At 42.3% G+C, this 12,814-nt stretch overlaps 1 protein-coding gene across 4 annotated transcripts in view; it reads left to right on the forward strand.

The window, feature by feature from the left end:
• Window positions 1-7,555, forward strand: part of Txndc12 (thioredoxin domain containing 12) — a 117,182-nt gene extending 109,627 nt beyond the window's left edge. For all 4 annotated transcript variants that reach the window (XM_017796989.2, XM_017796990.2, XM_008828440.2 and 1 more), the window contains exons 5-8: window positions 1,721-1,794; window positions 3,358-3,427; window positions 4,612-4,695; window positions 6,730-7,555. In XM_017796989.2, coding sequence (XP_017652478.2) covers window positions 1,721-1,794; window positions 3,358-3,427; window positions 4,612-4,695; window positions 6,730-6,809 — 308 coding nt within the window. In that variant the 3' untranslated portion in view covers window positions 6,810-7,555. The remainder of the gene's footprint in view (window positions 1-1,720; window positions 1,795-3,357; window positions 3,428-4,611; window positions 4,696-6,729) is intronic.
• Window positions 7,556-12,814: the final 5,259 nt, after the last annotated feature.

Below are 12,814 nucleotides of genomic sequence, written 5' to 3' on the forward strand. Positions count from 1 at the left end.
AGGTAACCCTAAAATCTTTTAAGGATTAGATACAAGCTCCCAAATACTTTTGACATTTTTGGCCTTTGGAACAGAGTACATTGCTAACAGGCCCAAGGACATTTTGACTTTTAGCCAAGAAACTGGCTAATTTCTTTGGGGTCTTTTTACCCTAACAATAAAAATTTTTTTAAAGACTGTTTTACAATTCTCTTTGTTGCTAGACTGGTGCCATTATGTGTCCCATGGGAAAATCCTGTCCTAGGCAACTGGCCAAGACAGGCCTGACTCATTCACAAATCCATGTGATCCTGAGGGACTCACATGGTGTTGCACAAGTCTGTTTTGTAATTGGCAATAAAAATTTGAGAACCCTTCAGTCCAATAGACCTTGCTTCTGATCTTCCTGAGGCTCTCCAGCATTTAATGAAGAAAGCAGGTGCTACTCATAAGCATCCTGAGAGGAACAGAAAGGCTAAGGATGTTAAATTCCACCTGATCTGATAGCCAACTTCACTGATTGGCTCATTATTCCAAGACTAAAGCAGTCCTCCCACTCAATTGGAAATTTGAGTCATCCACAGTTTCTGCTCCAGTAGCATAAATTTGTCTTGTGTACTCAAAGTTGCTTTAGATTTTTTTTTAACATATATTTTGTGTGGGGGTGGAAGTGGGGTGCACACATGCCATGGGTGTCAGGACAACTTTTGGGAGTTCATTCCACCATGTGGGTTTTGAGAATTGAACTCAGGTTGTCAGGTGTGGCAGCAGGTAGCTTTACCCACTGAATAATGTCTCTGGCCCATAAATATAATTTTTTAGAAAAGCAAATTGTAATAGTTTTCCCCCGATTGTATACTGTTGTCCTTATTTTATAAATGAGACACAACTTCAGAAAAATGCAAGCTACAGCCCCATGACAGTGCAAATAAGTGCCAGAAGCAGGACAAGGATTTAGGTGTCCCACTTCTAAAACAAGGTCGTGCTGATGCTGCACAGCTTGGTCTTAAAGTCAAGTGGGCTCAAGTTATCCTTTCTGCTTCATTCTCCCCAGTAGCTGATACCACAGCTGTCTAGCACTGTGCATGGCTCCAATTCTAGTTTTGCTTTTTGATGTTTTTAATTTTGCATGGGATATGTGCACACATTTGTATGCATGTGGAGACCAGAGAGCACCCTCCGGTATCTTCTCCAATGCTTTCTACCATGTTTTTATAATTTTATTTGTGCATGCCCCAGCACAAACGTGGAGGCCAGAGGACAGCTTTGTGGGTTCCATTCACTCCTACCTGTACTTGGCTTTGGGGACTAGACTCGTTGGTCAGGCTTGCACAGCAGTTGCTTTTTCCCACTGATCTATCTTGCTGGTCCCCACTTTGTTTTTTGAGACAGGGTTTCTCACAGGAACCTGGAGCTATTATATTAGGCTAAGCCCCAGGGATCCACCCATATCTGCCTTCTCAGTCAGCGCTGGAATTACAAGTGTGTGCCACCATACCTTGCTTTTTATGTGAGTGCTAGGGATTGAACTCAGGTCTTTATGCTTGCTCGCTGAGCACTTAGAGACTGGGCCATCTCCCGACTCTCAATTCTAGTATTTTAGATTATAAATAAATGTTTGTTCTAATGAATCAGTTTATCAAACACCTGAATTGCCAATGAGAATTAGTGGAATTCATGCTCATTAGTGTTTGGGTCTGATGTTTCTGTCATTTCAAAATCTTTTGTTTTTTTCTCCTAGCTTTAAAACCCAAATTTGCAGAATCTACAGAAATTTCAGAATTGTCCCATAATTTTGTTATGGTAAATCTGGAGGTAAGACTTGAGAGTTTCTCCCTTTTATCCATGTGATTTTAAGACATTTTAGATTATCAATGGTATAAAGTGATACTGAACAGAACTGGCTACTTTTACTTGCTGTTTGTCTCCTCACTTCTGATACTAAGGTTTGTATGAGATGTGTTGGAAGCCGTCCAGCATCTACTCTGGAGAGGAAATGGGACTGGAGAACTCGAATAAGTCACTGAAGTTTAAGGTCCTTTCCTCCTTTGCTTTTGATCATGCCATGTGTGGTGTCTTCCTATAGCTCTTCTAAAGATATAGTCATATGTAGAGGCTACAACTCTCTGCAAATTCTCATTAGTTGAGCACCTACTAAGTGCATGGCTGTGCTAGGCTTTTATATACTCTTTCTTTTTCCTCATATCTTTTATGTACTTTATACAGAATTCAGGTTTTCAAATCCTGAGTCTCAGAATATCAGATTTTAGGCTTAGATTTTTAAATGATCATTGGTACGGTCCCATTTTACAGAAAGTCCTGAATCAAGTATGTGATTTTTGTCAAAGTCATAGAGCCTGTTAAGTGGGAAGATGCCCTGGCTTAGCTGTGCTCCCTTCTAGGCCATGCTCTTCGAGTTGGAACTGTGTGGGTGTTCTGTGATGATGCTTCTCTCCATGTTTCTGTAAAGATATTGTTTACTTAAACATAGGACCGAGAATCTTCTCAACGTATTAACAGTAACATTGAGATACAAAGGTGATGCCTGTGTAGCTAGTGGATAGCCCAGTGCCAATTATAGTTCAAATAAATGACTCCATTTAGTCCCTAAAATGGGAGCCACACTGTTAAATTATAATATTATTAGTTATATATCACTATTGATTTCCCATGAACACAAGCTCATCACTTTTTTATGGTAAGTTAGGATCCTCATTCAAAGAAGACAAAGTGTTTCCAGTGTGCACTCTCCAACTTCTGAAGTTGTTTTCAAAATCAACAACTCAACAATTCAAAAATAAAGTAAAAAACAGTTCAAAAATCAATAACTGACTATGACATTATGTCTTCTGGGAAGACTTATAATTGTAGTTTAAAATGTCAGTCTTATTCATTCATCAATTAAAGAAATACTTTGGATAAATCAGTGATGTAGGTATTGGAAACAACAGCAAGCAGCAACAAAATTCCCTCATTGAAATGCGTTCTAGTGTAGGAAGACGGACAGAGTGAAGTAGGTCAGATGCTGCTTGAAGCCGTGGTTGAAAGTAAAGAGTGAAAAGGATAACTTGCCATTTAAATGAGATCAAAGGCCAGAGGCAGAAAAGGGCATGAGCCCTGTGGGTGACAGAGTTATATGTGTCCAAGCAGAGGATAAGAACAAGTTCAGAAGCCCTAGTTATGAGCCTGTCTGATTTGTTGAACGACAGTAATGAGCAGGTTAATATGGCTAAAAATGTCTGAACAAGGTAGAGCATTTGAGAGGTTTCAGGGGGTGTGAGGCAGATACACAAAGCCTCCTGGCCTGAGCAAGCCTGGAATCTGCTGAAAGGCTTTGAGGAGAGAATCTTGTATAAGGTTTACATTTAATCTTGACAGGATGAAGAGGAGCCCAAGGATGAAGATTTCAGCCCTGATGGGGGTTATATTCCACGAATCCTTTTCTTGGGTAAGGCAAAATAGCTAGTATAGTGGTCCAGATGAAGATGTGGATAGAAGGCTGGAGAGGTAGCTCAGCAGTTAAGAGCACTGGTTGCTCTTATAGGTTCAGTTCCCAGCACCCACATGGCAACTAACAACCATCCATAACTCCCGTTCCAAGGATCCAGTGCTCTCTTCTGACCTCCACAGCATTGCATGTACATGGTGCACTTGCACATATGCAAGCAAAGCACTCATACACATTAAATAAATAAAATTAATTTTAAAAGATGTGAATAGAGAAATAAGAGAAAACGAAAAGGCTCCTGAACTATACTAGTGACACACTGACATGTCCAAAACAAGGAAAACCAGTTTCGAGAATAAGGAACCTGGGCAGGGTGGTGCACGCCTGTAATTCTAGTACTGGAGGCTGGGGCAGTAGGAGTATATATTTGAGGCTGGCCTGAGCTATATAACAAGATTCTGAGGAGAAGGAGGAGAAGAGAATGAAATAGAACAATGAATGAATATAAGGGAGCTTTTCTAATTAACTAACTGCTTTTATAAGCAAATAGTTCGATCTTCCATTTAGTTATTTGCAGCCATTTGGTCATCACCCATATGTCAAACACTGTTAGACACTAATAGAGATAGAGATGTGCCACGGTTTTCACCCCTGAGTCTGTATGCAGCTGAGGCAATGGAATGCTATACCCAGACAGATGTCTTTGGACAAATAATTTATGAGATAGTTAATGATTACCTAATCTTAGTTCGACATTTGGCCAGCCAGGTGTGGTAGGTACCACACATCCATAATCCTAGTACTGAGAGGCAGAGGCAAGAGGATCAGGAGTTCAGTGCCAGCTTCAGCCTCAGCTACATGAAATTCTTGTCTCAAACCAAAAATTAAACAAAAGATTCTATGTAGGATACAAATAAAATGTATAATTCTATCATAAAACAAAAAAGGAAACACTCCAGAAAGGGAGCAACATTTGCCAAGGTACTGGGTGGTACTGGAGGGCTGTGTTAAGGGAATCCATGAATTTCTTGTGATTATGGGATGAAATGCCATAGGTAGGGGGATGGCATAATGGGCTGCAAAGATGGGTGGATCTTATCTCCTGAGGGCCTAGTGCACCATATGGTGTTGGAAGTGCCTCTGTTGTAATTACTGCAGTCCTTGCACCCATGTGTCTTCAACAGATCCCAGTGGCAAGGTGCGTCCCGAAATCATCAATGAGAGTGGAAACCCCAGCTACAAGTATTTCTACGTCAGTGCTGAGCAAGGTAGAGTTCTGAAGGCTGGAGGAGGGCTGCTAGCTTGAACTAGGAAGAACCACAGGCAAGGTCTGACAGGAACTTAATCCCATCAGCCTATTGGCTAACTGTGTCCCACAGACTAGCTTTTGGCTAGATCCCATATAGGATATAAGAAAAAGATGAAACAGCCTTTTCCTAGCTACATAAAGAGTCTAGAGAAAGAGCTAATAATCCACAGGAAGCTAAGCTCATGGAGAGTCACTGGCCTATGGTCTTATAGTTAGGGTGTCACAGAGTTGGGATGTGGATCCATCCAGAACTTAGTTTGTGTTTTTGATCTTTATTTCCTATTGTACCTATACTATTCTTCTGGAATACAAACTGTTATCTGCGTAAGACTGAGAGATATCATATATATTAAACTAACTGGACCCAAAAGTATGAAACTGTCTTGTGGACTGGCAAGATGGCCCAGTGGGTAAAGGCACCTGCTGCCAAGCCTGACAACCTGAGTTTGATCCCCAGCACCCACATTGTAGAAGGGCGGCTGGCTCCCACAAGTTGCCCTCTGACTGCTACACAAGTGCCATAGCGTTCACACACCCATGCACATAACATGCACACACAATTAATACACATATAATAAATTGTCTCTAGAAAGACAGCAGGAAGACATCTCAAACTACGAAAGCAAGTGGTGTCGGGGTGGGGGCCCAGGCCAACATGGAGCATCTGAAAGACCTGGCAGACATGTGAATAAGTGGCTTAAGTCCTGAAGAGAGCTGTGGTCAGCAGAAATAGAAAGCACATTGCAGGCAGAGGGAACCCTATTGGCACAGAAGGTGAAGGAAGGCCACGTGTCTGTCAGAATTCTTTATCCCTTGACTCTGGAGCGCAGTGTAGAAGCAGGAGTTGGAATGCATGCATTCCAACTGTATTATCACTGTTTTCCCTCCTTTCCTCCTGGTCTATGGAAGGTAGTTGTTTGCTAAGTTGCCTTGTATCTATTGCTAGGCTGCCAAGTCCTTGATCACTTTGTGCTTTGAGTACTTGGAACTCTTATTCCTGAAACAGGAAAGGAGAGGAGATGTTTTAACTCCCTCCCTTGGGTCAGAATGGCTTATTCCCTAATGTAATGCGGGTCCCTGGAGACTAGTGTCAGAAGCAGACTTTCCACGCAGAGAAGGGCAGTAGGACTTTAAGTCCTAAACTTGTCCTGGGTTCACCTTCTCTCTTCTCAGAATTCTATCCCGCTTACTGCTACCATCGTCACACTAACATAGTCCAAATGTGAACATAAGTCTTTTCCCAGAGTTCACATGGCTTAGCTGACATGAATCTGGAACTTTCAAATCTGGCCTTACCAAAAGTATAGGTAAGACAAAAGGGGAAAAAACTGACTATAGTATGTTTTGATGAGTTTATGGGATTACTCCGCAAGATTCACAGACAGACTGGCTCAAGGCCGCCTTTGATAGAACCACCACTCACAGGCCTGCACTGAAATAGCTGCCCTTCTGGAAGAGCAAATTTGTAAGAGGGATGCCCCAAGCTATGTAAGAAATTTCATGTCTTGTCTGCTGGGGACGTCTCTAGCTTTTTTCCTGAAATTTTGATTTCTTCCATTAATAGTGGATAGTTAAAGTGACTACTCCTTCAGTGGAGGTGGAGGTCATGTGCCATCTTAGTGTGCATGTGCACACACATCATCATCAGTGTGACCTGTAAACTACAGGAAATTAGGGTGACAGTCACCCAGAAGACAAAACAGAAGCAGCAGGAAGGTGTCCCTCTTCTACAGTCTGTGATAGAGGGTTAGCCACAGTCACAACAGACATTTTATAGGTCCCCATCATTTATGAATATTTATCTATTAGGAATTTTTAAGTAGTCCTATGTAATATAGACAAGGGAAAAAAGATCCAGGATATGCCAGGATGAGTTCCTGAGTCCAGGACTTGCTCTTCTCATATTTCTTCTAAAACATTTAAAAGTAGCTTCTTGTCCACTGTCAGGCTGGAAAGACGGTTTGTCTTTACTCCCTTTACCTTTATTCCACAGTTGTTCAGGGGATGAAGGAAGCTCAGGAGAGACTGACAGGTGATGCCTTCAGAGAGAAACGTCTTGAAGATGAGTTGTGACGTGAATGAATTCCTTCTTTCATCAAAGCTAGTATCCTGGATGGAAAGCAGAGGAGAGGGAACACGAAGAATCACCCAGAACAATTCAGCCACCTGGAAACCTTGCTTCCTGTCACACTGGTAGGAGCTCTCACTGTGGCAGAGGCCTGTTGCCACCAGCTGGTCTGTGGATCCACCCGAGTGGCAGGCTTTCTTCTGCTTCCTGTCACCTAAATATCCATTGCCTTTGAATGTAAAGAACAAAACTTTTTGACACAAAACTTGAGCCACGTGGAGATTTACTCCTCCTGATTCAGTATTTGTCTTTACCCCCACTTTCTGCTTTACTCATGCTGAAGTGAAAGGCCAGTAACCTCTTTTCTGTAGTGTTCAAATTGCAGGAACACCTTAGCAATTTTTTAAGCAGACAACAAATCCTAAATGTAAACTAGAAGATCTACCCCTTTTCAAGGACACCAGCCTGTTTTTTTTTTTCTCTTGGGAATAATCTTGGCCTTCTTCCTGAATCCCTGTACCCTCCTCCTTCCTCTGCTCAGGCTTCTGTGTTTGCACGCATGTGTGTGCAGGAATGACTTGTGTGATTGGACTCCAGCTGGAAGCATGCTTTCCCTTTTGCTGTTGGAGAAACTCAAGCCTTCAAGCCCTACATGGAGCCATTTTGTCAAGTCATCAACTGTATTTTTGTACGGGGGTTAACAAAAATAAAGATAAAATATTGTTTCATTAAACTTGAATAAAACTTTAAAGGGAAATAGAGTGTGGTGGTCTTTTGTTATTGGTAAAGGGAGGAAGGAAGGGTGATCAGGAAAAATACTGATGAAAGACCTACTCTAAGAGCCCTAACCTAGGACCCCTGCTCCTCCGTCTCCACCCACATCCAAATGAAGTCCAGGACTCATTTCTTTTTGGTTGTTGAGATGGGAATTTTGTTAGGCTACCTGGGTGTCCTCCAACTCTTGGGTAAATATGATTCTCCTTATCAGCCTTCTGAGGGGTTGGAACTACTGCCTCCTCTTGTACTTTTCTAAGTACCTTAATTCCTTTTGCCACACTAGTACTCAGCATGGATCTGGCTTTTTCTCTTCCCTAGACTATTGTGGCAGCCCCTTAACTTGCCTACTTGCCTGTAATGTTCTCTCTTGAACCCATCCTCCTTTGCCTCCCCAGAGTGATCTTTTTAAAACACTGGTGTGTCCATGTCAGTCCCCTGCTAAAAAACCTTACTGCTCACCTTCAAGATTATGTTCCTCTGGGACAGGAGAGATGGCTTGGTAGTCAAGAGGACCCAGGTTTGGTTCCCAGCACCCACATAGCAGCTAACAACTGTAACTCCAGTTCTGAGCTCTGAGGGCATTGCGTAAGTGGGTGCATTTACATACATGCAGGCAAAACAGACACATAAAAATGTTAAAGATTATGCTACTCCCTTTTGGAAATACTTGGGCTTCAGGATTGCTTGGCATTCCTCTTAATCGCTTAGAAATGTCCCTCTATGTAGTTTCTCTTCAGTCTCCTGGCTGCCAAGAAATGTTCTACTGTAACCTCCATTTTCTTCAGAAGACTTTTATTTATGTGTATATGTGTGCATCTACGTGTGTTCATACCGCATGCATGCAGAGGCCAGAAGAGTGCAGTATGTCAGGTATCCTGGAGCTGGAGCTACAGGCAGTTGTAAAGGCCGGGTGTGGGTGCTGGGAGTCAAACTCGGGTCCTCTGTAAGAGCAGCCAGTGCTCTTAACCACTGGGCCATCTCTCCAGCTTCAGAAGAAATTGAATTGTGAATAGACAAAGGCACAGAATGAAGTCAAGATCTTTAACAAGACTGCCTACTTCACTCTCATGCCTTTCCATTCATGGTTAGTATTTTGTGTTGTGGTGAAATCAAAATGCTTTGGGCTTCCCCGACATGTTTCCTCAGTGTGCAACATATTTTCTTGCTACTTTTCCTTCACAACCCATTTGAGTGACATCTTTTAGAGTTTTCTTGTGAGCTAAAAGGCTGCTCTCCCAGGGCACTTGTAGTGATCCCAGAAGACTTTGTATGAAGTGTACATACATGTCTATGGCTAACATAGAGCGGTCATTCTCCTTCAGAGTAGTCAGGTTCCCCAACAAAGTTCCTTCAACTGACTTGCCAAATTCAATAGTGGGTTTTGTTTTGTTTTGGGACAGGATCTCCCTATCTCCCTGACTGGAACTCTCTGAACTCTGTGTAGACTGAGCTGACCTTGAACTCACAGAGTTCTGCCTGCCTTTGTCTTCCCAGTGCTGGAATCAAAGACAAGCCACCACCACACCGGCTGATAGGTTCTTTTTATTCATTTGCTTTAAACACTACCAGCCATCCTGTGGGATAGGTATTCGCCTCATTTAGAGAAAAGGGAATTTCAGAGAAGAAAGTGATAAATCTATAGGTCCTAGGCTACATAAGTACTACAAGCTCTGACTGCAAACTCCAGCTCTTCCCACATCACTTCTACATTCTGAGGTGTGACTCATTGGAACAGGAATTTTCAACCTAGATCACAGTAAGACCTTAAAATATTTTTATTTTATGTGCACGAATTTTGCCAGCATGCATGTACACACTGTGTGCAGAGACCAGAAGGGGGTGTTGGATCCCAGAAACTGGAGTTCTGAACTATTGGTAGTCACCATGTGGGTGCTGGGAATTGAACCTGGATCCTCTGTAAGAGCAGCCAGTGCTCTTAACCACTGGGCCATCTCTCCAGCCCCACAATAAGACTTTATAGGAGATACCTGGGCACAGAAATTATAATGAACCAGGGACTGGAGAGATGGTTCAGTGGTTAAGAACACTGGTTGCTCTTACAGAGGATCCAGGTTCAATTCCCAGCACCCACACGGCAGCTCACAACCATCCATAACTCCAGTTCCAGGGGATCTGACGCCTTCTTCTGACCTCCACAGGTATCACACCACATGGGTACACTTACACACATACACATAAAATAGGCAATATACTCATACACATAAAAATAATAAAATATTTTTTTAAAAAAAATTTAGTGAATCAATTTCTATATCATCTTAAAAGTAACTTCCCAGACTTGTCAAAAAATTCATTGTAGAATTACCATATGACCTAGCAATTCTACTTCTGGGAATATAACCAAAATAAAAATAGAATCTTGAACAGATATTTGTACACTTATATTCAAAGCAGCTGTATTCACAGTAGCCTGAAGGTGGAAGGAACTTGTGCTCATTGATGAATAGATGGATTTGAAAAATAGGACAGCAGGTAAAGGTGCAGCTAAGCCTAATGACCTGAGTTCAAACCCTGGGACCCACATAGTGGAAGGAGAGAACTGACTCCAGTGGGTTGGTGTCTTGTGCACTATAGTATGTGAGTTCTATGTGCTATGGACATATTAGCTTTAATAAGGAAAGAATATCTGACATGTTCTATAGCATGGATGAACGTTGAAAACATGCTAATTGAAATGTATCAGATACTCAGACACAAAAAACAGCTATTGTTGACTCAAGTGTAAGCTACTTAGGTATGGTCAAATTTATAGAGATGAAAAATTGAATGGTGGTTGTTAGGGGCTGTTGGGAGGTGAATGGGGAGTTAGTGTTTACTTGGTGTGGAGCATCAGCTTAGGAAGATAAGTTCTGGAAGTGGGTGGTGGGGATGGCTGCAAAACACTATGAATGTACTTAATGCCATTGAACTACATAAAATGGTTAAAAAGGAATTGAGGAGATGTCTCAACAATTAAAGCATTTGCCATGCAATCAGCAAATGTGAGGACTTAGAGTACACATCCCTAGAACCCTTGTGAATGCCAGGTATAATTCTAGCATTTGGAAGGTAGAGACAGGATAGTTTAGGAACAAGCTGGCTAGCCAGACTAGCCATATCAGCAAGCCCTGGATTCAAATGAGAGGCCCTGCCTCAAGGAATAAGTGGAGTAAGACTCCTGATCTCAGACTCAAGCCTCACATGCATGTGCACTTGTGCATACACATATGTGCCCACATACATGCAAACATGCACACACATACATACACATGAAAAATAAAGGGTAGAATAAATAAAAGGGATTAAAAGGGTAGAATTTATTTTTTTTTCAACATCTGTGTAGTAGTTTTCTCTGTGAGAATGTATCATCCTGTTAGAACATTAAGATGTGATTTTGTATTTAGAAGAGCCTCTCCCTCAGAAGTCATCCTCAAGGGCCTGGAGAGATAACCTAGTGATTAAATGCACTTTCAGAGGACTGGGATTCAATTCCCAGCATCCACACGGCAGCTATCAACTGTCTGTAACTCCAGTTCCAGGGGATACAATGCCTTCTTCTGGCCTCCATGGGCATTGTACAACATGGGTGCACTTATATACATGCAGGCAAAACACTCATCCACATAAAAGTCAATCAATCAAAAAATGTCTAAAAGGAAGCATCCCTTTAAGAATTTACAGCTTTGCAAGAATTTATGTTTATTTTACCACAACTTTAAAAAGTGATTGTAGGGCTGGAGAGATGGCTCAGCAATTATGAGCACTGGCTGCTCTTGCAGAGAACACAGGCTTGTTTCCAAACACCCACGTGGCAACTAACAACCATTTGTAACTCTAGTTCTAGGGGTTCTGACACCCTTTTCTGGCTCCCGTGGGCATTGCATGCACATGGTGCACATACATATATGAAGGCAAAACACTTTAAATACATAACATTTTTTAATTTAAAGTGATATCCTAGGGAAAGTCAGCATAATTCATTCCCACCTTCCCTGTCACTTTTTTTCTACTTCACCAAAAAGCATGATGTACTTCTCACTCACCCTGAACTTGGTATGATGAATTGTCCTATTCTGTGAAGGTCCAAGGCACCGAACAGAAGGAGATTGAAGCATTATCAAGCTTCCAGATTAGAGGATCTGTTGTTGTTATATGTATAGTTCTGTTCTAAGAATGATTCTATTAAGAGCAAAACCTGACATTAGAAATGGGGCCATTTGATCACTTGTGAGTGTTTTGAATTCAGAGCCTATAAAGTAGAAATAAGAAAAATTTGCCTCTTTTAATTCCCCAGGGTGTGTGTGTGTGTGTGTGTGTGTGTGTGTGTGTGTGTATTAAAACCTTACACATATAAGCAAGTGCTCTACCACTGAATTGTATTCTAGCCCAGTGTGGTGGATTGAATGAAAATGTCCCCCATAGGCTCCAAGTATTTGTACATTTTGTCCCCAGATGATGGTGCTGTTTTGGGAGGTTTTAGAAGGTGTGGCTATCCTGGAGGAAGCACGTCACTGGGGGTGGGCCTAGAGAGTCCTTAAGCCTTGCCAGATCTCCAGTTGCTCTTGCTGCCTGTGCCTTCCTGATGATGTGAGAGCTTCACTTCTGCTGCTCCTGCTCCAGCCACCTCCAGCCACCATGCCTCCCTGAGTCTGCCCACAGCCAAAAAGCTTGCCTGAGGCTAAGTTGAACAGCCATGGACTAATTCCTCTGGAGGAAGAAATTTCAAGACAGCCTAATGTAGAAATGGTGGTGTGGCTATTAATGGTGAATATTATGCACGTCTACAGTGAAAAAGAGCAAATGGTGCAGAAAGAAATACAGTTTGGATTGAAAAAGAGCACTAGGAAGATAAATGGAGCCTTGGCATGTGCTGGAGAGGATCCCTTTGATAAGGAGATTAAAGTGATTAAGGAGGGGCCTAGAGATTCAGGCTTAAACAGTAGAGAGAGTGTCTCCAGGGCAAGACCACACCCAGTTAAGCCTCCAACTTGTGAAAGGAAAATGCTGCAGGGGCCACTGAAGAGAAAAGAAGCAGGGATTACCCTGCCTAGAGAAGGCCCTGATAGGCCATTGCGAGAAGCTGTGAAGGTGAAGCCTGGTTGGCAATGGAGACCCCAAGAAGTTTGTGATGCCAGAGCTGTGAGCCATCTGCCAAGAAGACCTGTATACAGTGAATGGTACCAGCACAAGAAAGATGTGTGTTGCACACATCAAAGCTGGAGAGGCTGAGCCA

Source organism: Nannospalax galili, unplaced genomic scaffold (assembly GCF_000622305.1).
Source record: "Nannospalax galili isolate Female #2095 unplaced genomic scaffold, S.galili_v1.0 scaffold713, whole genome shotgun sequence".
Classification (NCBI taxonomy): Eukaryota; Metazoa; Chordata; class Mammalia; order Rodentia; family Spalacidae; genus Nannospalax; species Nannospalax galili.